The sequence below is a fragment of the Kogia breviceps genome, chromosome 11 (genome assembly GCF_026419965.1).
Source record: "Kogia breviceps isolate mKogBre1 chromosome 11, mKogBre1 haplotype 1, whole genome shotgun sequence".
Lineage (NCBI taxonomy): Eukaryota > Metazoa > Chordata > Mammalia > Artiodactyla > Physeteridae > Kogia > Kogia breviceps.
This window is the reverse complement of record NC_081320.1, coordinates 44,692,996-44,716,927: the sequence shown is the minus strand read 5'-3', so window position 1 is coordinate 44,716,927 and position 23,932 is coordinate 44,692,996. Positions and strand designations below refer to the sequence as shown.

General features: G+C 41.4%; 1 protein-coding gene across 21 annotated transcripts in view; it reads right to left on the bottom strand.

The window, feature by feature from the left end:
* AAK1 (AP2 associated kinase 1) overlaps positions 1 to 23,932 on the bottom strand; it is a 164,837-nt gene that overhangs the window by 72,825 nt on the left and 68,080 nt on the right. For all 21 annotated transcript variants that reach the window (XM_059079778.2, XM_059079783.2, XM_059079785.2 and 18 more), the window contains exons 3-5: positions 21,426 to 21,544; positions 5,550 to 5,658; positions 3,921 to 4,063 (exon numbers count right to left, since the gene is read on the bottom strand). In XM_059079778.2, the coding sequence (XP_058935761.1) occupies positions 3,921 to 4,063; positions 5,550 to 5,658; positions 21,426 to 21,544 (371 nt within the window). The remainder of the gene's footprint in view (positions 1 to 3,920; positions 4,064 to 5,549; positions 5,659 to 21,425; positions 21,545 to 23,932) is intronic.

Genomic DNA, 23,932 nt, shown 5'->3' with positions numbered 1-23,932 from the left:
CTCCCTCCTGTGCCCCACAGACTACTCCCGAGGCTCCTGGTCGCCAAGGGAGACCTTGCTCACAGGGGAGCAACTGGGAGACCAGCCACCAGCACGTTCTCTGGCCAAGAGGACAACAAAAAACTTCTTGGCTCTGGCTCCTGCTAGGACTGTGCCGGCTGGTTCTAGCCATGACAGGGAGCTCAGAGTGGCCAAGGCCCTGTGATGCAATGACAGAGCCAGGGCAAACAGGAAGCACAGGGGGACTTTCCACTCCTGCCTAGGAAGTTGGCAGTGCAGCAGGCGATGTGACTGCCCACCAAGCACACGGTAGTAGAAGTCAACAGGATCTAACATGCTAACAAAAGCATCCAGATGGCAATGAGTGTAAGATTTGGGGAATTTGGGAAAGCTGCGGCAAAACAACCGGGAGTCAACGACTAAAATCAACAGCAACAGGACTCCTCTAGAACAATCACAATCAAGGCCTCCTCTCAGGGGCCCCTATTTACACTCCTTATTTCCAAGGTCAAGGAGAAAGGGAAACAATGTCTCCTGAACCACTACTGGCGAACCAGCAGCACACCCGATGGTCTTCAATACTGACTGAACACAATTACCGTGTGCCCAGCCCTGGGTGACAGAGGGGCAAAGGGCAGGGGCTGAGGAAGACAGCGTGGCAGCCACTCGCTTGTGCCCCAGCCTCACACTCAGATTCCAGTTTGCACCGAGTTTCTCTGCTGAGACATCTCACAGGCTGTTCAGAGCAGTGAAAGAAGAGTCTAGGCTCTGGCTGCTTGAGACCAACCCCCGACCATGTCCCCAGGCAAGACACTGAGCTCTGTGCCTCAGGTTCCCATCACGGGTGATGCTTCTCCACCACCTCACAACAGCACTAATACGCTGCGAATGGGTAAACTGGGCCGGTGCTGTTTACAGGTATGAAATGATTATCATTTAGGCCTCGTTTAATCCAACAAATGTTGAAAAAAGTTACAATAAAGGAAGATTTTTGTTTAACATGGTAGTAGCACTCTCTAAAAGGATGCTCGATGGCCCTCTTGGTCTCTTCCCTTGCTCTCACCTCCCTGGGTGCTCGCTCAGGACTTTCTACGCCAAGGATGCCCCTGCACACTGATATGCATGTTCTCCTTTAGCCTCACCCTGACCCTAACAAGGCTGGCGCTGTTGTCTCCACCTCACAGACGAGGAAGCTGAGGCTCTGAGGCTAAGTGATAAGAGGAGCAACCAAGGAGCCTGAGGGGCCCGGGAGAACACGCTGCACAGGGGTCATGGGAAGAGACAGTCACAGAGGAGGCAAATGCCACAGGCAGGAGAACGAGACAGGGATAGAAATGTGCCCTGTGCGCCTGGCAACATAAAGGAAGCTCATCACTCACGGAGCTTACAATTCAGTTGGTACAAGTTACTGTGCTGTGAAATCTGAGTTCCAATATGAAATCGAACCCCATCTGACCTGGGGGCAGAATGGGGTTCTGGAGAAACCTGAGCTCATACGGGTCACAGAAGCAGTGCTGGTGCGGCTGGGCCACACTTCTCCCCCCTTTTCTTGGCCCCTCATGAACTCTTCTCCAAGGCAGGTGGCAGGGAGAAAGGTCAGGTCTGAAAATGTTGGTACCACTGCCTATTTTGAAATACATGCTAACATGCCCAAGAACTTCACTCATGGTTAAGGCAACAAGAAATAAACTGTCATCACCTGAAACGAATACAACATTGTAAATCAACTATATTTCAATTAAAAAAATAAAGTGTCATTACATTCTTAGAGCAGCGGCCTGCAGTCACTCTAGCCTGGTCTGAAACTGGCCAGGTACCAAGCCCTTACCTATCTCCTCATCTTCAAATGCCTTCTTGTTCCCTTCTCTCGGCAGTTCTCGGGCCCTGCTCTCTGCCTGAAACGCCCTTCATCCTCTCTGTGACCACCCATATCCCACCAGTCCTTCAAAATCCTACTTTTCCAGAAGGCTCCAATCACCATTGCCAGATCCCACTATCTGACCACACATCAAGCCACTTGAATCTCTTCCGCTCGTCACTTTGTTCTATCAAGTTTTGTATTTCACTTATTTAGGTTTCAATTCCAAATATTTCATTTACATTCTCTCACCAATACTTTAACATGATGAGCATAGGAACCATGTTGTATCTGCACTGTCCCCACAGAACTATGTACTTGTACGATGTGAGGCTCATAATATTCACTGAGATGTATCCTCCTCGCTCCACTCAGAAAAGGGGCTGACTGTGGGCAGAGGTACACTGGAGAAGGCTGTCTAAGGCTGTTGGAGCCTTCACACTCACTAGGGTGGGAAAATAAAATAGGACAATAACAAGTGTTAGGTTAGTGTGAAGAAATCGGAAACCTCATATGTTGCTGGTGGGATGTAAAATAGCACAGCCACTTTGGAAAACGGTGCGGCAGTTCCTCAAAAAAATTAGAGTTACCATATGACCCAGCAATTCCACTCCTAAGTATGTACCCAAACAAACTGAAAACATATGCCCACATGAAAACTAGTATATGAATGTTCATAGTAGCCTTATTCATAATAGCCAAAGTAGAAACAACTCAAACGTCCACCAACTGCTGAATAAACAAAATGTGATATATCCACAAAATGGAATGTTATAACAAAAAGAAATGAAGTACTGATATACGCCACAACATAGATGAACCTTGAAAACACTATGCTTGTGAAAGAGGTCACATACTATACAAGCCCATTTAGATGAAATGTCCAGAATAAGCAACAGAAAGTAGATTAGTGGTTGCCAGGGGCTGGGACAAGGGGAGAATGAGGAGTGACTCCTAATGAATACAGGGTTTTTTGGGGGGATGATGAAATTTTCTGGAATTAGACAGTGGTTATGGTTGCACAGCCTTGTAAATATACTAAAATCCACCAAATTGTACATTTTAAAAGAGTGAATTTTATGGTATCTTAATTAAAGAAACAAACAAACAAATAAACTAAAAAACACCCTCGAACAGAAATGCTAGTATGCGGCTATCATCTTCAAACTTTAGAATATACAAAAACCACCTGGGGTGCCTAAGATAAAAACTCCTGGGCTTCCCTGGCACCATCACAAAAAATATACCCCAAAAGATTCAGCGGGCAACCCAGTAGCCTGCATTTAACAAGCACACTAGGGGACAGTGATGCAAATATTAGCCATGAAGCATGTTTCTCGAAACATAAGTATAATGAAAAGAAATTATAACTTAGAATCAGAAGAGCTGGATTCAAATTCTGGTACTGCTCCTTCCCAGTTATACGACCTTAGACAAATCACATAACCTCTCAGCTCCTGAGTTTCCCCCCAAACATAAAATACAAAGAAGAATGTCTCCCTCCCAAGAGACAGTGCACATAAAGTGTCTAATAGAATACCTGGCACATTGTCAGTGCTCCAGAGATGCTACTGAATCCTAACTGGGTGCCAATTCCATTCAACGAACATTGTCAAGTGACTACAGTACAGAAGGCCCAGTGCAAGGGGATAGTAATTAGTAGGACAAATTTTTTTAAATCACCAATTAATGGATTTTACAAAGTATGAAATAGACTTTAAAGATCAAGCACCATTGTTTATAAATTTCACATTAGCATATTACTTTTTCTGACCCTGAAAAAGTGAATTTGGGAGTTTATCAGGAAAAACAAAAAAGGTGTGTTCAGGCATTTGATGATTATAAAGAATTTCTGAAAGCTACTTAATAAAATTGATAGCTGTATTGTACTGTAGTGTTCGGCTATTTATTTTTTTCTCTGTACTTCCTCTCCCCAAGCAGAATGTAAGCTTAGAATCTGGTACCATGCCTTACGCTTTTCTCACATCCCCATAACGTCTATCGCATTCCTGGGGCAGACAGAAAATACTCCATAAGAATGCACTTAATGGTGATCTGTTACCTTCAGGTCACGGTGGATAATAGGAGTTTTGCACTGATGCAGGCGGGCAACAGCTTCACAGGTGTCACAAAATATCTGGAGTACTTCATTCTCTGTAAAACCTGTTTGCAAGCGCTGGTTCATCAGGTTGACCACCTGGCCTCCTGAGAGGGGTGCAGAGCAGAGGAAAGGTTATAAACATTCAGACCCATCACTTATCCACGAGAATGAAAGGCTGTCCACAAAGGAGCAATCTGGACTCAGCCCATCACTGGCTGAGCCAGGACTAAACCCCGGTATCTTGATTCCCAGCCTGGGACTTGTTTTCTATGGCGTCAAAACAGTTTTTTCATTATATAAAGCAGCCCAGATGTGAGCTGCCCTCATTCTGTCTTCAAGATTAGTAGCAGAACTGACAATGTGGTCCTGGCTCTAGTTGCCTGGTTATACTGTCCCTGTTGTGCATAGGACGAGGCCACAGGTTCAATCTGCTGTATATTTTAGTAAGAATCAGATTGTACAATAGAGCCTGAGAGGAGGAAGAAGGCAGTTTGATAGTCTGTATTTTAGGAACAGCTTGGTCTCTCTGGCTTTACTGCTTGCTGCCTGGTCTGCAGAAATGCTACACCAACATTTAATCTCTCGGACCGAAAGACTGACAACCTCGCTTAGAAAATTATCCAGCTCCCTGGACTCTCCTACTGCCTCGTCTCTAAACATTTTACTGTCCAAAAAGGAAGGAGCAGGAGGAGACAAACTGTGAAGTTCAAATGTGGTAGTATTTTACAAAATCAGGTTAACAGCTGTTACAGCGAAGGCTGAAATTATTGGTTAACATCACATTTTAAGCATTACTAACATTTAATTTATGGACAGTATCTGTAAAGGCAAGGAACATGTTAGTGGAACTAAGGGTGATTACAAAACTGGGCACCAAACAGTGAGACAATGACCCAAGAATGTAAGTGACAGCTGCTTAGACCAAAAAAGCCAAACTTCCAAACAATAGCTGTATGAAATGCAGTCAACTCGGAATAAATTCATGCTACAGCCTGGGTTTCCCAAGATAAATACTGCTTGAAACTCTGAGCTTTCAACTACTTGACTCTAACGTTAAGGGCAGCATCATTTGAATGTAGCCTTCCTGGCAATCACAGATCTCCAGCTAGAAGAGCAGGGTCATTTCCATTAGATGAAAAGGATTCTTTTACCCCCTAATGCAAGGATGGTGGTGCGGATGGAGAAGAGAACACACGAGTGAGGGAAGCTGAATTGTTCCCTTAGTCTACCTGGAGTTGGGTCTTTATTATGTGCCTTCATCATTTGTTTTAAAGCATCACAAAGAACATATTCATTCTCATTCTCATACCTTCGCATTCATATACAAGCACCAAACCTTCCCAAACCTAACAAATGTAGAGTTTTGTATTATCTACCACTCTGAATTATCTGTGTCACTGACACTCGCCATTGTAAGAATAACCAAGAAGTGACAGAAGGCTCTGTATCTTTTAGCCTCCTCGTTTTCCAATCTTTAAAACCGGAACAACATACGTTAGGGTACCGTGCACATTAACTGAAATGACCCCACACCTTTGACAATCAAAGTGCTAGAGAAATGAGAGCTTAAGGTATGGCGCGTATACTTACCCCTGCAGAAGTCCATCAGAATGAGCACTTCCCACACGTCACCGCTACTCACATTGTTGATACTGGAGTCAATGTAACCCACGATGTTCTTGTGCCCCGACAGGTCCCTCTGTAAAGAAGAGTTGAGAAATAAATTATCAGTTACAGACACCAGTAGAGATCAAACGAGCCCAGATAACTTAAATACACAGAGACAACACTAACAGTGATGAGAGATAAGACTAAGGGGCAGGGTCAAGAGCAGGTTTCCGCTGGTCTCTGAGATTCACGGTCAGCTCTTCAATAGCCATTCTGCAACCCTTCTAAACCATAACGCTCTCCTGAACTACATTCTAGAACCAAATGCACGCACAGTGGGTGCCTACTTGCTCACGGCATCAGCGCTCCATATAAACCAGAAGCAAAGACTCCCATCTCCGGCAACACTGCAGAGGGGCTAACAGGAGAGTGACAGCATGAACTATTTAAATATGTGAATTTTTAATTCAGAAAAATGAAACTGATTTTTTTCCTGGTTGTAGGAACACAAGTGAACTCAACTTGACTTTTAAACTATTCATACTGTTTTTCTCCGTCTAGGAAATATATGAAAAGAATAACTGCTTTTTAAAGTTTTGAAGGAACTACAATAGCATCCAGACTTAAGCATTTTGCTCACGATTAAGCCTTTCAAGCCAACCAACTGGGATGTAAGATGGGTTATGTTTCCAGCTCTCTGGTTGGAACTGCATTTCTCAGAGCTGCTTGCGGAATTAATTTTTCAACAAATACATATTGAGCACCTCCCATGTGTCAGGATCCATTTAGACACTGGAAGTTGCCTCATCCCTCGGTCTGGTTATTTCAACATCCATAGAGGCAAATCTCTGTAATGATGGTGTTCAAAATCTAAGGTCATTAGTGAGCAAAAACCAAGCAAGTTGGGTAACGGGATTTATGCAAAAGGTAAGGTTTTATTTTATTTTTTTAATACATTTATTTATTTTTGGCTGCATTTGGCTTTGTTGCTGTGCGCAGGCTTTCTCTAGTAGTGGCGAGCGGGGTCTACTCTTCGCTGCAGTGCATGGGCTTCTCATTGCGGCGGCTTTTCTTGTTGTGGAGCATGGGCTCTAGGCATGCAGGCTTCAGTAGTTGCAGCACGCAGGCCCTAGAGCACATGGGCTCAGTAGTTGTGGCATGCGAGCTAAGTAGTTGTGGCGCATCAGCTCAGTTGCTCTGCGGCAGGTGGGATCTTCCTGGACCAGGGCTCGAACCCGTGTCCCCTGCATTGGCAGGCGGATTCTCAACCACTGCGTCACCAGGGAAGTCACAAGGTTTTATTTTTTAACTAGTTTTAATAAATTGTTTTACTTTGTTTAATAAAAGAAATGGGAGGAAGGAGGTGGGAAACGTGGTTCTGTAAGAGTCAGCACACAAATGTGGCAACTTGAGCCACCACCAAACTAACTGGAGACTCAGTGTTCAAAGTGATATAGACTCTTTTATTATTATTATTATTTTTTTGCGGTACGCGGGCCTCTCACTGTTGTGGCCTCTCCGGTTGTGGAACACAGGCTCCGGACACGCAGGCTCAGCGGCCATGGCTCACGGGCCCAGCCACTCCGCGGCATGTGGGATCTTCCCAGACCGGGGCACGAACCCGCGTCCCCTGCATCAGCAGGCGGACTCTCAACCACTGCACCACCAGGGAAGCCCGATATGGTCTCTTTTAATCTGAAAGTACATACCCAAACAAGAGGAAGCCTCATAGTATCAAACCCACACACCTGAACTCTGAGAATCCAAGTTAAAATTCCTTAGAACTTTCCTCTGAGAGAAGGATTAAGAATGACTATTGCCTCAGAAAGGTAGACTAAAGGTAAAGACGTGATAGCTTCTACTGGCGGCTGCTAAGTCGCTGGAGACCTAGGCAAGAACAGCTTTGTAAAAGGAATAAAGTGAAGTAAGAAGGGAGCTGGACTTGCGAAGAATGGGAGTGGAATACGCAGAGCCAGTGGCTACAGGAGATTCTTTCAGGACATTTTGAACTTAAAAGAGAAGGTGCACCGAGGGAAAGAATTTTTAGGATGGGAGAGGATTGAGCACTGGAGAGTGAAAGGAGCCAGGACAAAAAGGTGCTTTAAGATACAGGAGAAAGGGCTTGCTTCCCTGGTGGCGCAGTGGTTGAGAGTCCGCCTGCCCATGCAGGGGACACGGGTTCGCGCCCCGGTCCGGGAAGATCCCACATGCCGCGGAGCAGCTGGACCCGTGAGCCATGGCCGCTGAGCCTGCGCGTCCGGAGCCTGTGCTCCGCAATGGGAGGGGCTGCAATAGTGAGAGGCCCGCATACCGGAAAAAAAAAAAAAAAAAGATACAGGAGACGATGAGGATAACTGAATGAACAAAGTCCTTCAGGTAGAAAAGGAAGGGATTAGGAGCACTATTAAAGGGACGACGGATCTTTCAAAGACATTTCTTTCCTGGCAAGCAGGAAGGAAATAAGGATGGACATGCATATTGGTTTGAGGCTGGGAAAAAAAAAAAAAGGGAATTTGAGAAAGTTCAGATCTATTGTTCTGTTTTTGGTAGAGTACAAGATCATCTTCAAAGTGTTAGGGAATGAGAAAGAAGCTTGATGAGAGAAATAAAAGGCGTAGAGCAACTGTTTTGGATAACAGACAAGGGAGATGATGAGGCAAAAAAGCAGCCTCTAGAATTCAAGTTTCTCTAAACAGGAAGTGACCTCAGGGCTCACATTTTAGAGGACTATGCTTCTGCTTTTCAATCTTATCAGCTCTTCTAGAATCTGTTTCCATTTACACAGTCCTAGAAGTAGGAAGAAGTGGAGAGAATTTCTTTGAAAACAAAATTCAGCAGCAGATCATGTCCTCCAAATGTCCACAAGAAGCAATGAAAGACTAATGTTTCTACATTTAGCTGTTTGAAAAAGAATCAGCAATGTTGCCTCTGAGTTTGTCTCATCCCAAGAGGAATAAATAAGAATCTGGAAGGAAAATAAGAAGCAACTGATAGAGCCAAGAGGAGGTCAAGAGCTATTAGAGGACCCAAACTGGATAATTAACATCTGCAGATGGCATCCTAGAACACTCTGCCAAGATGCTGGCTGATCAGTCCACGCCCAAATTCCTGTTCATTGTGTCTTCTGCAGAGATCCTGAGATACATCCAAGCAGAAAAGACCGCCTCTTTGGAGGGAGACGATGGCATTTTACTTTTAACAACTTGATGACACAGCGCCGTTTCTGATTTTAGGATGTCACTGGTTTAGAACTGATAGAGAAGATCTGTTTGAATGGCTGTGAAATGTAGAAAAGGTCAAGAGAAGATCTTACTACAAGCTGAGACAGACTCACATTCATGCGCGGTGTGACAGCACTTCTCAGCAGCGACATGCCAAAGGATGTCCAAGCTTTCCCCGGCTTTAGTTAAAAGACCAGCCCCAGGCGTACAGAACAGAATGAATGGACGTAGAGGTCTGGGATGGAACCCGCATGGAGGCACCTCAGTTACTACCCATTTACTCAGGAAAAGGCAGGATATAAGGAAGATGCTCTGATGCCCTCGGCTACAAGTATTATTTGGAGAACTGAGATAGAAGTCTACATGATGAGTATAAGTCAAACTCTGATTTTCAAGGGAGTGGGGAATGTTCAGTGAAACTATGGATTAGATCAGTTTATATTACATTAGATCATGGAAGCAGTGATAAGTCTAAAGACTTGTATTGTCATTTTAAACTTTATTTTAAAATTAACATTAAACCACACAGATAAACATGTTATTAGAAGACTTGCTTTACTGAAGAGATATTTAAAGTGTTTGTAGTTAGCTTATTAACTTTCATAGCTAAATGCTTGAAGTGATGAAACACTTTTTTCACAAAAAGTACCATTTGAAAAAGAGGCCTTCTACCCAGATCCTATAGATGACCACACATTTCAAGTTTATCTGTGGTCCTAATTAATGGTGCTTGTAGCACAGAACAGTATTCTATACCGAGCTTCAAAATTCCTGCAGCAGGAAATACCTACCTAAGAATCTTAAAGCCTTATAAGAAAGCAGAGGACTCAATTCCTAAGTACATCTATAAAAGCCTTTATATTTATGTTCAAGAAAACAAAGAAGATAGTGTTCTAAGTAGCACATCAATAATGTCACTCACCCTAAAATAGTAAAAGAGTATAGTATGTAACTAATTTCCTTATATATCTTTTGCTCAGGTCACCCTTCCTTGGAATGTCAGCATGACACATTCCTGCAAATTCCTGATGCTGACAGTGCCTGCATTTGCATACAGTAAGCTTCCAAAGAGGTATATTTACCTGTTTTGACCCTCCGAATAGCCGTGGTTTCAGAGTTTATGACTCGGCACTACTGCTGCCAACTTCTAGAATCACACTATGATTCCACAGACACTTTTAACCAAAGTTCAGCTTCTTACTAACTTAAGGAAACTGAAGGAAAGCAGTTCTAAGGCCTGGAATTAGTTTCTTTCTCCCAAAGTTGCTTTGTAAAAGTCTTCGGCCTTACTATTCCCCACCCGCCTTCTCTAAAATTGCCTAAATTTTTGGAAAATTTCCTTTGTAACTCTAAATTTCCTTTGTAACTCTCCTTTATAAGTCTACATTTCCTTTGTAACTCTTTATAATTCACAAGCAAACAAAAACGATATCAAGTCCAGTGCAGTAGTGAAGAGAAACGCTTTGAGATCTGGACTGGCCCTGGAGTTCTACCGAAGGCAATGTATCTGGGGCCCTTATGGGTTTCTGTTACATAAGTCCCAGATATAATCCTGCCTACAATCACATTTATTCTCCCTTTTCCAAGTCTTACTCATTAATTAATCCTCTACTTACTGAATAGATCTTTAAAGTCATTTAGAGTCTGATTCTAGAGGCATGTTGCTCAAACTTTAATAAGCATTGAATCGGATTCTGTTTAAAAACAGATTCTAATCTAGTAGCTCTGGAATAGAGCCTGGGGTATTTCTGGGCAGTGGCACTTAAAGTACCAAAGATCTAGAGGAGTGCTACTCAAAATGTGTTCCACCAACATTTTCTAGGTAGAAGCTAGTCCACAAGGAGATAAGGAGCTTACTCCAGGATGTAAATCAATCAGGTCACTAAGATGACTTTTTCCTTTTCCTAGTGAGACTTTACCTATGAGGGAAGTAGTTCATTGACTTACATTGTGGCACAAGATCTTTAGTGTAGCACCTATACATTTACAGCCAATTGATTTTTGACAAAGGTGCCAAGACAATTCAATGAGGAAGAGAAGAGTCTTTTCAAAAAATGGTGCTGGGACAACTGGATATCGATATGCAAAAGAATGAAGTTGGATTCCTACCTCACATCACAAACCAAAATAATTCAAAGTGGAACCGAGCAGAACCCTGTAGGGCCCACCAACTACAAAACCGAGCAGTTAATGATTAGGACAACAGAGTCACAGAGTCAGTGTCTGATGCACATTCCTGAGCTGTTTACAGATATTACAACTGCCACCAGAGGAACAAAGCTAACTGCATGATAACCAGACTGTAGCCATGACATAAGCTGTGCCATGTTGAGCAGTACTGAATCTGTGGCTAGCACACTTCCGAGAACTGGCCTCAAAGAGAATGAGATTAACATTATTGCTCATAATAATCTATAGCTCTGTGGGCATCAAAATAATTGTAGCTTGTTCTGCCTGTAATATGTAAGCGGCCAAGTAAAACTGTCAGCAAAGAGATGCTACAGACCCATGTTGACATCTTCCACTCTGAGAATACGGCATCCTATGTCAGTATGAAGAATTTACAGAAGATAGACCTTCACCCCTAATCCCATAGAAATGGAATGGTGTTAGACAGTGGGGATTTGAAAGCAGCTCTTTTGCCCCTTTCCTGTTCGCCCATTTCTGTTCCCCTCCAACCTTGAAAGAACCTAATTAACCTGTTGATTCTTTTCCTAGATAAAAAGAAGTAAGAATGAAGAATTAAGTAAAGAATGACCAGCTCTTTACTCCCAACAGTCCCCTTAGCAATCCTGCAGGCAGATCATACTGGCATGATAACATCTGAAGAGAGAGTCAGCCAGCCTGCATGCAATGGAGAATGACGCAGAACACAAACCTCCTGCCTTGAAGATTCACTGAGATTCTTCCCCTCACCATTTTCTCTTTAAAAACCCTCATGGGGACTTCCCTGGTGGTGCAGTGGTTAAGAATCCGCCTGCCAGTGCAGGGGACGCGGGTTTGAGCCCTGGACCGGGAAGATCCCACGTGCTACAGAGCAACTAAGCCCGCGAGCCACAACTACTGAGCCTGCGTGCTGCAACTACTGAAGCCCATGTGCCTAGAGCCCATCCTCTGCAACAAGAGAAGCCACCGCAATGAGAAGCCTACGCACTGCAATGAAGAGCAGCCCCCGCTCATTGCAACAAGAGAAAGCCTGTGCTCAGCAACAAAGACCCAACGCAGCCAAAAAAAAAAACCAACTATCGTGGCTGAGCAGAATCTTCGGAGTTGCTCTCGGGACATGAGTCCACCTCTCCCCAGATTGCTGGCTTTTTCTGATTAAAGCACCTTCCCTTTCTATTGACACTTGCCTCTTGATTATTCGCTTTTGAGCAGTGAGCCGCTGAACTTGAGTTCAGTAACAAAAATGGACCACAAATCTAAAAACTCCACAAAGAAAATACATATGCAAATCTTCATGATGTTGGATTAGGCAATGGTTCTTAGATATGACACCTAAAGCACAAGCAGTCAAAGAAAAAATAGATAAACTTTGCTTCATCAAAATTAAAAACTTTTGTGCTTCAAAGGACACTATCAAGAAAGTGAAAAGAAACTGTGAAGAATGATCTGCAAATCATACATCTGATAAGAATCCAGTATCCATGGGAATTCCCTGGAGGTCCAGTGGTTAGGATTATGTGCTTCCACTGCAGGGGGCACAGGTTCGATCCCTGGTTGGGGAACCAAAATCCCACAAGCCACGTGGCGTGGCAAAAAATAAATAAATAAATAAAATAAAAATAAAAAATAAAAAAGAATCTAGTGTCCAGTCTATATAAAGAACTCTTAAAACTCAACAATAAAAAGACAACCTAATGTAAAAATTAATTGGCAAAGGATCAGAATAGACATTTTTCCAAAGAGCATATGATAAGCACATGGAAAGATGCTCAACACCATTAATCACCAGGAAAATGAAAATCAAAACCATAATGAGATTATCACTTCACAACCACTGGAATGGCTATAATCAAAAAAAGAAACAATAACAAACGTCAGCAAGTATACAGAGATTGGAACCTTCATACACTGCTGGTAGGAATGTAAATAGTGCAGCTTCTATAGAAAATAGTTCAGCATTTTCTCAAAAAGTAGAGTTACCATCTTACCTTGCAATTTCACCCCTAAATATATACCCAAGAGAAATGAAACATTATGTTCACAAAAGCCTGTACACAGATGACTATAACAGCATGATTCATAATAGCCAAAGAGTGAAAAAAAACCCCAAATGTCCATCAGGATAAACAAAATGCGGTATATCCAGACAATGGAACATTATGCAGCCATGAAAAGGAATAAGTACTCATATATGCTACAACATGGATAAACCTTGAAAATATTATGCTAAGTGAAAGATATCAGACACAAGAGCTTACTGTATGAGCCCATTTATAAGAAATGTCCAGAATAGGCAACAGAAAGCAGATTAATGGTTGCCAGGGACTGGGGCAAGGGAGAAGGGGGAGTGACTACTAATGGGTGTGAGGTTTCATTTTGGGGTGATGAAAGAAATATTCTGGAATTTGATAAACGATGATGGGTGAATGACCTTGTAAATTAAAAAAATCACTGAATTATGTTTAAATTATATTTATATTTAAAAGGGTGAATCGGGCTTCCCTGGTGGCGCAGTGGTTGGGAGTCCGCCTGCCGATGCAGGAGACACGGGTTCGTGCCCTGGTCCGGGAAGATCCCACATGCCGCGGAGCAGCTGGGCCCGTGAGCCATGGCCACTAGGCCTGCGCGTCCGGAGCCTGTGCTCCGCAACGGGAGGGGCCACAGCAGTGAGAGGCCCGCATACCGCAAAAAAAAAAAAAAAAAAGGGTGAATCATCTCAATTTATGAAGAAAAGTAGTATGACAAGCTGGGGGAAAAAGAAAAAGAAAACACGATCCTTTGAGTAGCACTGATCTAGAGCAGCCAGGCAGCCCATGCGTGAGTCCCTGCTATATAGCCTCTTGACAAGAAGTTTGCTTAGATTAATGTCATTTCCTTGGGCCCTCAGCCCATCTGCAGACAGCCATTTCTGTTGATCTCCTTTACATCCAGCTAAAAACTTCCACCTCCTGATTCTAGACTGCCCTCTTCAGAAAAAAAATAAGCCTAGTCTATTTTTTCACTTTCCAAACAAGTGAAATATTATTATTTAGACTCTAAGTTTTTTCTTCTCTGGGTTAAACATACCCACTTTCTTTGACATGGTTTTTAGTCACACCACCATTTTGGCTGCTCCCATGTTTAAATGCTTTGCTTTGTCGATGTCCTTTTTGTAAGAATAGTCCCAGAAAATGAATGAACTACTCCAGGCCTGGTCTGACTCCTGCAGAGTAGACCAGCACTATCACCTTCTATTAATTCAGCTAAAAACTACATTCTTTTTTCTTTTGGCAGCCACATCATACTACACACTCATATCAAGTTAACTGATCACTAAAACGCTTAAGTCTTTTTCTACTAGTGCTGCTTTTAATCTCCACCTTCCCAGAACTGTGCTTGTAAAGTTGATTAGAAGAAAATTAAAATCCAAGCATGTGACCTTACCTTGCTATTTCATCTCATTAGAATCAGTCCATTGCTCTAATTTTAAGGATCATTTTGGATCCTGATTCTATCATCCAATGCAGTTGTTATATCTTCCAACTTTATATTAGGCACATAAGAGATAAATGTGTCTTCTATTTCTTTAACCAAGTTGTTTATTAAATGTAAAATAACATAAAGTTAACAGTAAGCGGCAGTGCTTTTTTCTTAGAAAGTTCCCTCCAAATTAATAGCAAATCATTGATCAGAAACCATTATAAACAGTAGCAATTACACCTAGCATCCAGCCTAGACTCTCCATCTTGCTCACAGATCTCTGGTGAGTGCCCTTACCCAAATGATACAGTCCATAGTCACTGGATCTACAGTCCACAGTCACTAGATCTATGGCACTCCCCTGAGCTCCCTATCCACAAACCTGCCCCCAAGAGAGGACATGATGTTGATAGGACATGGCTTGTTTTTACTCAACCTGAAGTCTCTTTGGATCCCTGCTCACTCATCTAAGTGACTATAAGACAGCTTAAAATTTAATTAAAAAAATAAGTAACATATTAACATTCAAAAAGCAAAACATGGTAGACAAGTATTTTCAACTCCAGTCCTCATCCCCTATAGGGAACCCTCCCTCTTTCTTCCCCTTCTCCCCTTCTGCCTTTCCTCTTTCTCTCATCCTGCCAATGTTTTTTCAAGCAAATTCAAATAATATGTATTAGATACACATAACTCTTACAATCTCTGAGAGGTAGGGCTGGGGCTATGGCCTCTATTTGACAGAAGTCTGAGCCTAGCATGGGTTAAAAACATTGCACAGGGACTTCTGATTAAAAATAGTAGTAAATTGTTTTTAAAAAGTAAGTTGAATACATGCATTTATCTCTGCTTCCTTCAAAAGCCTTACTAAATGATGTAAAGTGTTTATTTTTTAAAAGGCATAAACAGAAAACTTCTGCTTCTGGGAAGATGAAGTAGACGTACTTTTCCCTATTCCTCCTGCTAAGTACACCTGAATACTTTGTACATTATATATAAAACAGACATAATAATGAGTATCTGAAATGTGAGGAGAAGAAGGCAGACTGGCTAGGAACTTTGGGACCCAAGGAACATGGTGGTGAGCTGTCTGGGTTTTCTTTTTGCCTCATGTTTCCCAGACCGAAAACTGAAAAAGCCAGCAAACTGAGAACACCAATGGGTGCAGACAAAAACACAAAAAAGCCCAATGAAAGCCTTCTCTCTCCAGTCAGACCCAGAAAAGGGGAAACCCAGTAAGACAGAACCCATAGAAACTAACTGCTCTATTCCAGCCAAAAACCACAGAAAAAACCTGCAGCTCCACCCCAGTCACGGCAGCAAAGGCCAAGTGGAGAGCCTAGACTTCCATTCTCATGGGCCTGCAACAAATCACTCCAACCTACCCTTCAGGGTGGGGAATGTCACAGAGGGCTGAGTAGGGAGTCAAGACCTTCATCTCTGAGGTGCCGTGAGAGGAGGTCCAGTGGAGAGTCAAGACTTCCAGAACCACCAAGTGGTAACAAGGCCAACTCCCACCACCGTGGTGTCAACTGAAGCCATGTGGGGAGAAGTAGCAAAGGCACTCCTACTTCCCAACCAGGGAAGGGTCAGTGGAAGCCTAACGGGAAACCAGAATTTTCACCCCAATCCAATAATAATGAGAAGGTGAACTTTCACCTTCTGGGGTAAAAACAGAGGCCCTGTGGAAACCTGAACTTCTATCCCCACCTCGTAGTAACAAGAGGGCACTCCCCAAACCCATTAATCCCCTGCCAGAGCAGAAACCAGTTAAAACAGAAGGTTTACATAAGATCCAGAATCCATAACACAATATGAAAGTGTTGATATAGTTCGTCAGACCAAGAACTATGAAGAACTCAAACTACGTGGAAAAAAACCCAGCAATCGGTAGATGCCAAAATGAAGATGACCGAAAAGACAGAATCATCCAGCTATGATTTTAAAGCAGTCATGACAAAAAATGCTTAAACCAGCAATTACGGCGATGCTTGAAATAAATGAACAAATAGAAAGCCTCAGCAAAGAAACAGGAAGTGTCATCAAAAACCCAGAAAATCTAAAGAAGAACCAAATGGAAATTTTTGAACTGAAAATACAATAACGGAAGTAAAAAGGACAATGGATGGGCTCATCAGCAGAATGGAAGGGACAAAGGAAAGAACCAGTGAACTGAAAGATAAAACAATAGAAATTACCCAGTATGAACCAAAGATAGCAAATAGGTTAAAGGGAAAAAAAAAAAGGACAAAATTAATATGCATAAGTCCATACTGATATAAATAAATGATTGAATAAATAAATAAGTGAGGAAGAAGTACAATCATGTTAGAGAAGGAAGTTAAAGGGAAACAGATCAGAAAGGAAAAAATAAAACTGCCTCTATTTGCAGATGACATGGTGGTCTATATAGAACATCCTAAAGGATCGAGAAAAGAATTCCCAGAACTAGTAAACAAGGTCAGCAAGGTTATAAGATACAAAATAAACACAGAAAAATCATCTGATTTTCTACATCCCAGCAATAAAAATATGGGCACCCAAATTAATTACCCAATACCATTTATAATCACTCAAAACAAAAACAAAAACCTAGGTATAAATCTCAGAACATGTACAAGGCCATTATGCTGAAAACTACACAACGCTGATGAAAGAAACCAAAGATGTAAATAAATGGAGAGAGGTGCCATGTTCATTTATCGGAAGACTAAACAGAGAAAAGAGGCCATTTCTCCCCAAATTGATATAACAGTTTAATGAAATTCCTACCAAAATTACAGCAAGACATTCTGTAGATATAGATAAGATTATTCTAAAATTTATATGAAAAGACAAAAGAACTGGAATAGTTAAAAAAACAATTTTGGGAAAAAAAGAAGTAGGAGGAATCAGTCTGATTTCAAGACATTATAAAGCTACAGTAATCAAGGCTGTGTTGTGTTGGTAGAGGGATAGACACATAGATTAATGGGACAGAACAGAAAATAGAGAAAGGTCTGGAGATCAACCGTCCCAAACAGGCCCAAATGGTTTCTGACAAAAACATTCAATGGAGGAAAGATAGCCTTTTCAACAAATGGACACCCACAAGAGACAAAATGTTCTTCAACCTAAGTCTTATGCCTTATATAAAGTTAACTCAAAATGGGTAACAGACTTAAATGCAAAATGTAAAACTTATAGAAAAAAAAAAAAAAAAGAGAAAATCTTTGGAATGGAGAGCTAGGCAAAGAGTTCTTAGAAACGACACCAAAAACAATTCACAAAAGGAAAAACCAGTAAACTGGATTTCATCAAAATCCAAAACAAAACAAAACCAACAAGAAGGTCTTAGAAATTAACATGATATATAAAAAATTCAACAGGATGGTTGAATATAAAGCTGAGAAAATCTGCTGGAATGTAGAGGGAAAATACAAAGACATGAAAAAAAAAAAAAACAGAAGAAAACAAAAAATTAGAAAATCAGTTCAGGATAACTAACATCCAAATACTGACAGTGAAGGAAGACAGAAAAGAAAATCATCAAATGAGACAAATTAAAATTCCCCCCACATAAGGATATGAGTTTCTAGATTAAATGAGACCACCAAACAACTAAAATAAATTTTAAAATGCACACACCAAGGTATATCATCAACAAATTTCATAACACTGTAAACAAAGAAGAATTTATAAATTTCTGGGGAGAAAAAATGGGTCACAGCCAAAGGACCAGGTATTAGGATGACTTCGGACTTCCCAAAGCTCAACAATGAAAGCTAAACTACAGTACAGCAATGCTTTCACGTATCTAATGAAATGATTTCCAATCCAGAATTTTATATGCAAACTATCACATGTGTGAGTGTAAAATGACATTTCCAGACCTGCAAGTTCTCAAAATTTACCTACCACACATCAGGAAGCTCCTGGAGGACAAGTTCCACCAAAAGGAGAAAGCAGAGCAAAAAAGAGGAGTCAACAAATCTAATGAGAAAGAGAAGCAAAGAGAATAGCTAGAAAATTCCACGATAAGAAGTAAATGAGGCCTAGAGAGCAACCCAAGCTATATTTCATCAAGTCTGAAGACAGAGAGATTTTTTCAAGAAGATAAAACAGACAGAATACTAACTGTGGTCAAAAGTATTTTTTAAATGATTTAAACAACTTGGGGAGAGTTTGAAATTAAGTTGCACAAAAGTACACAGAAAACTAAGATTTAAAAAACCTAAAATACAAGACGATTATTAATTCCAGTGAAAAGAGAATTATGTAAGAAAGGAATAGTAATCAGAGTCCACTTAGAAGATTTAGCAAAAATTACGTTTTCTTACATAATAATGTAAAAACTAATACTAATATAACGAACATATTGCCAAACTTACTGCTATTGTGGCAGAATGGGAGATGAGAATAATGCAAGTATTTAGAGTGAAGGGCATGCAGGGAATGAAAGAGAGTTAACTTTTTTTACTTTCCATAGTATGTGACGCCTAAAATGGAGGAGGAAAAAAGAATTAGCAATATCAGCCTGCTATTTAGAAATATATCAAATGAATCCACTAAAAGTGGTGGCCTCTGGGACCTTCCAATGGCACAGGAGGCCCCCTCAGGGAACTGCTTGATGTTTTTTGTAATAAGCTTAGTTCAACTATTTGGGTATTTAAGTTTTGAAAAAACAAATTAGGAAACAAAACTCTCGCAGCTAATACATGGCTGGGCCAGAACTTGAATCATGTAATTTAATTCCTAATCAGGTCCATTAATTTGTGAGCTCCAAAGGGGCCCGCATCTTCTTAGTTCCTTTACTCCAGCACCTGCCCAGCACAAAGAAGGCCCTCCAAACACGTTTCTGAATGAGTGGGAGAAAGTTAGAGTGGGATTCCTCTTCTAACACCAGAAAGTGAATGAGAAAGGCATTCCAGGCAGAGGAAAGAGCAGAAGCAAAGAGAGCAAATGGAGTGTGAGAGCTGAGCAAGGAAGAGGCAAGGTGGGAGGAGGAGGAGCAATAGCATCCCGAAAACACTGGGTGGAGGAAGGGAAATACGCTGAGCACAGCTGTTTGGAGCTGAGTGGCAGGGGAGAGGGAGGATGCTGGTGCCTTGCTGACCGGTCCACGTGGCCCTGACTGTATGTAGATAAGCCTTGGGGGTTTTTTGTCTGTTTTGCAATGATGACAGCAACACTTATTTCTACCCACAGTTCCTTCGCAAATAGTTGCAGCCTTCTGGAATCTACATAGTACCAGGCTCTCTAAAATCCTGAGTTGTACAACTTGTTACTCTAAGTAGCTACTGAAAGGGCAATCCTACCAGGGCAAGCAAAGCCTGGTGGAATCCTTACAATGCCACCCTCACCATTTTTGGGGCCTCTCTCTGCTCTTAGCAAGAGCACTGGGAAAGCAGGGGTGGGGAGGGGGATGAACTGGGAGATTGGGATTGACATATATATATATATATATATATATATATATATATATATATATATGCTAATATGTATAAAATAGATAACTAATAAGAACCTACTGTATAAATAAATAAAAATAAATTTTAAAAAAACAAGAGTATTGTGCTTCCCTGGTGGCGCAGTGGTTGAGAGTCCGCCTGCCGAAGCAGGGGACGCAGGTTCGTGCCCCGGTCTGGGAAGATCCCACATGCCGCGGAGCGGCTGGGCCCGTGAGCCATGGCCGCTGAGCCTGTGCATCCAGAGCCTGTGCTCCGCAACAGGAGAGGCCACACAGTGAGAGGCCCACGTACCGCAAAAAAAAAAAAAAAAACCACAAAAAACCGAGTATTAAAATATAGGGCACAAAGGAGTCATCACCTCTAGGTGAACATCTGCATCTGCTATGACCATTATTCATACATTCATTTCATCCAAAGTTTAAGTATTTACTCTAAGTCAGGCAGTGTACTGGAATACAACGTTTCTGATTTTAAATAACTTACTTTCTAAAGGCAGCATTACTTATAAAATAACAAGGTAAGCAATGTAATTGGCATAAATAAAAGTACTGTGGAAACACAGACTATCCAAATTTCTTAAATGTATAATGTCAAACAGAAGTGAAAGAAAGAGACAACTCCAACAAACTCCCATATACCCATCACCCTGCTTGTACAGTAATCAACTCATCGCCAATCTTGTTTCTCTTCTAAATCCACTCGTTTAATTTCAAGAAATCATATTATTTCATCCACAAATATTTCATCATATATCTAACAGATAGGGTCTCTTTCTTTAAACATAATATGAACCTAAATCTTGAAAACTTATTAAGTTTTTAAGATGTGAGATATAATTAATACATAATAAAATGCACAGATCTTAAGGTGTCCAATGAGTTCAGACAATGGTGTAGCCATAACCACTACCCAAAACAAGATACAGAACAATTTCCATGGCCTAGGAAGTTCCCACATACCCCTTTCTAGTGAATTTTCCATACCCAGACGACCACTTTCTGATCTCTGTTACCACAAATCACTTTTGCTTGTTCTTAGACTTTTATAAATGGGATCATAGAGTATGTATGAGTAAGCAGTTTCTAGGCATAAAAAAAAAAAAAAAAAGGGAAAAGCACTCCAGGGAAAGAACTACGTGTACGAAATATAAAGGTATGGAAGGATATGTTCATGGAATGCAGAAGGGCTTGAGAGGGTTGAAAGCTAGGACTGGTAGCTGATTGATGATAAGATGGAAAGAAGAGGTTCGTTGGGAAGCTAGGATCTCCATAGTTAATTCTGGGAACCAAGTTGTTAAGTAAATTTTTCCCAATGCCTCAAACTATTTCTCTGACCTGAAAACTGGTCGGTTCTCTCACTATGCTCCTTTCTCCTCAACTCTCTAGCTAAGAGTGACCAAGGCAGGAGCAGCGTCTTACACCCCATGGCTGTTCCCTCCCATTTTGTGCAAGGCCTCTCTGCCATCTCAAGGAAGGGAAGAATCCCCCCATTGGCTTTCTTATGAGAGGGCACAGTCCCTCTCCCCATTTGAAACAAGCGGTCCCAAGTCTGAGGGGCAGCCTTACCATTATCTGTATTTCTCTCTTGCACACCTGGAGATCATGCTCATTGTTGACAAACATGCGTTTCAAGGCACATTTCATCCCATTGCTTGTCCTCACCAGAAACACGAGAGCAAATCCACCTGTGAGAGAAACACACATACAAGCTCTTTTGAGTCATGTTTAAAAAGTCAATCAAATGACCATGGTGGCTGCAGTTTGCTGATGTCACTGTTAATGGTACTGATGTCATCATCAGCTAGGCCTAGCGCTGGCCTGGCATAGAAAGCATTCTTAAGATTCTGGGGACTCAAAGGTATCACATGTGGCACTGGGTAGCAAGTCAGAAAAACTGTTCCTCCAGTTTGCAAGGCAGAAATAGAGGCACATGTAGAGAACAAATGTATGGACACCAGGGGGAAAATGGGCGGGGGAGGTGGTAGTGGGATGAACTGGGAGATTGGGATTGACATGTATACACTAATATGTATAAAATAGATAACTAATAAGAACCTGCTGTATAAAAACTAAAATTCCAAAAAAAAAGGATATGAGGTCATTTAAGTAAAAAAAAAAAAAAAAAAAAAAGAGAAAAATTGTTCCTAAACATCTAAAACAAAAAAGGAAGAACAGTAATTATCTTCCAAAGAAACTACAGATAAACAGATGAATGAACGGATGAAAACAAAGAACCAACTACATTCCAACTGCTATCCTAGGCACTTTGAGCTCTTGTTTAATTCATACCACAATCCTGTGAGGCTGGGGGATATTTTTTCCCTTTAAGACAACAATTACTAGCTGAAGAAAACAGGTTCAAAGAGATTAGATTCAACCAAGGACTTCTTTAAAATAACATAAGTCCAACACTTAAAGAGAGGCTCAGAAATTATCTCAGTAATTGCTCTATGAAGAGTTGGCAATTTAGTTCAAGAATCTCCCTTCTCTTCCTTTTTTTCTCATCCTTCCTCACCCCATCCCCCAACTCAAATCAACAAAACACTCTGAGGATTCCTCCTGTTCTCCCTACCTCAGGGGCTGTTGAGAAGACACAGACATAGTTAGGAAAGTACTATTCTACACGGCAGACACCAGGCAAGTGTGACGATTACTGGGCAGAGTTTTTAATGTCTGCACTAAGCCTTCTCTAAAAGACAGTTCATAATTCATTAAAAGAAGTTACTATAACTCCAACAGAAATTCTTCAGTGCTCTGAATTGGTTACGCCTTAGCGTTCCACAAATTCTTAGAGCTCCCAACCTTGACCTCACTCCTCAAACACTGTATGAGGCATTCAGTGCCATTGTTAAGAGGGGTTTGGGTAGATACAGTGCAGCAAAGCTATCAAAGCTGAAGGCTTTGGGATAAGCCGCAGTTATATCAGACACTTAGTCCATCTGCCTGCTCACACACCTGCATAATTCAGCTTGAACTATCCTGCGCACTAACCCTGGGTAGCGAAAAAAATTGCTAGGCTATTCTTTGCACGGAGGTGATGTCTAATTGGATGGAGCTGAACACAGAGACAAGTCAGCAGTACAGGAACTTGAGCTGAGGTCATGGCACAGTACTGGGGCAAGCAGCCACGTGCAAAATTGATACAAGGTAATTAGCAGTGATTATAGAGACCTCAGACCTGAGATATAAGACTTGGGTCCCAACCATTCCACTCTAAATCCTCTGAGACCCAGCAGCCCTCCAGTACCTGTCTGTTGATGTTCAAGATATTTCCTGTTGTATCGTTAAAATAACTGTTCTTTTTCAAATTAAGTTGAGTCAGATTCTGTACCATGCAACCAAAGAGAGCTTTAATCATAAAGCACTATTGCATGTTTTCATAAAATACACACATAATTCTGTGTTAAAAAGAATTGTTTAATGGGCTCAAATGTTCCAAAAGTGCATTTTGGGACTTCCCTGGTGGTGCAATGGTTGAGAGTCCGCCTGCCAATACAGGGGACACGGGTTCGTGCCCCGGTCCGGGAAGATCCCACATGCCGTGGAGCGGCTGGGCCTGTGAGCCATGGCGTCCGGAGCCTGTGCTCCGCAACGGGAGAGGCCACAATGGTGAGAGGCCCGCATACCACACACACACAAAAAAAGTGCATTTTGATAATGATTTATCAGAGACTACATGTTTGTATATTTCCTGTCATTGTGCTCTTCAGTACTCAGATAAACAGTAAAGTTTACCATACAATCTTTCATTTCAGCTGTCATGTCTCTAAGCTTTGTACCTCAATAACATTTTCCATTTTCTTATAATACTTTAAAGTCCACTCATACTGCTCAACTGTCAATTTAATTCTACAATTTTGAGTATTTACTATAGAAGATTTTTTAAATCCTAGCATGCATTGACAAGTAGAGGTCTAATTACACATGCAAAAAAACCCTCCTCAATTCTAAGATGCATATTTTTTACATTTTAATTTTTAGGATATCAGAATTTTCTTGTAATAAATATGTACATTTAATGCAGTAGTATTTGTTTTCCTTTTTCCCCCCCAAAAGCCATTAAATTCATGATG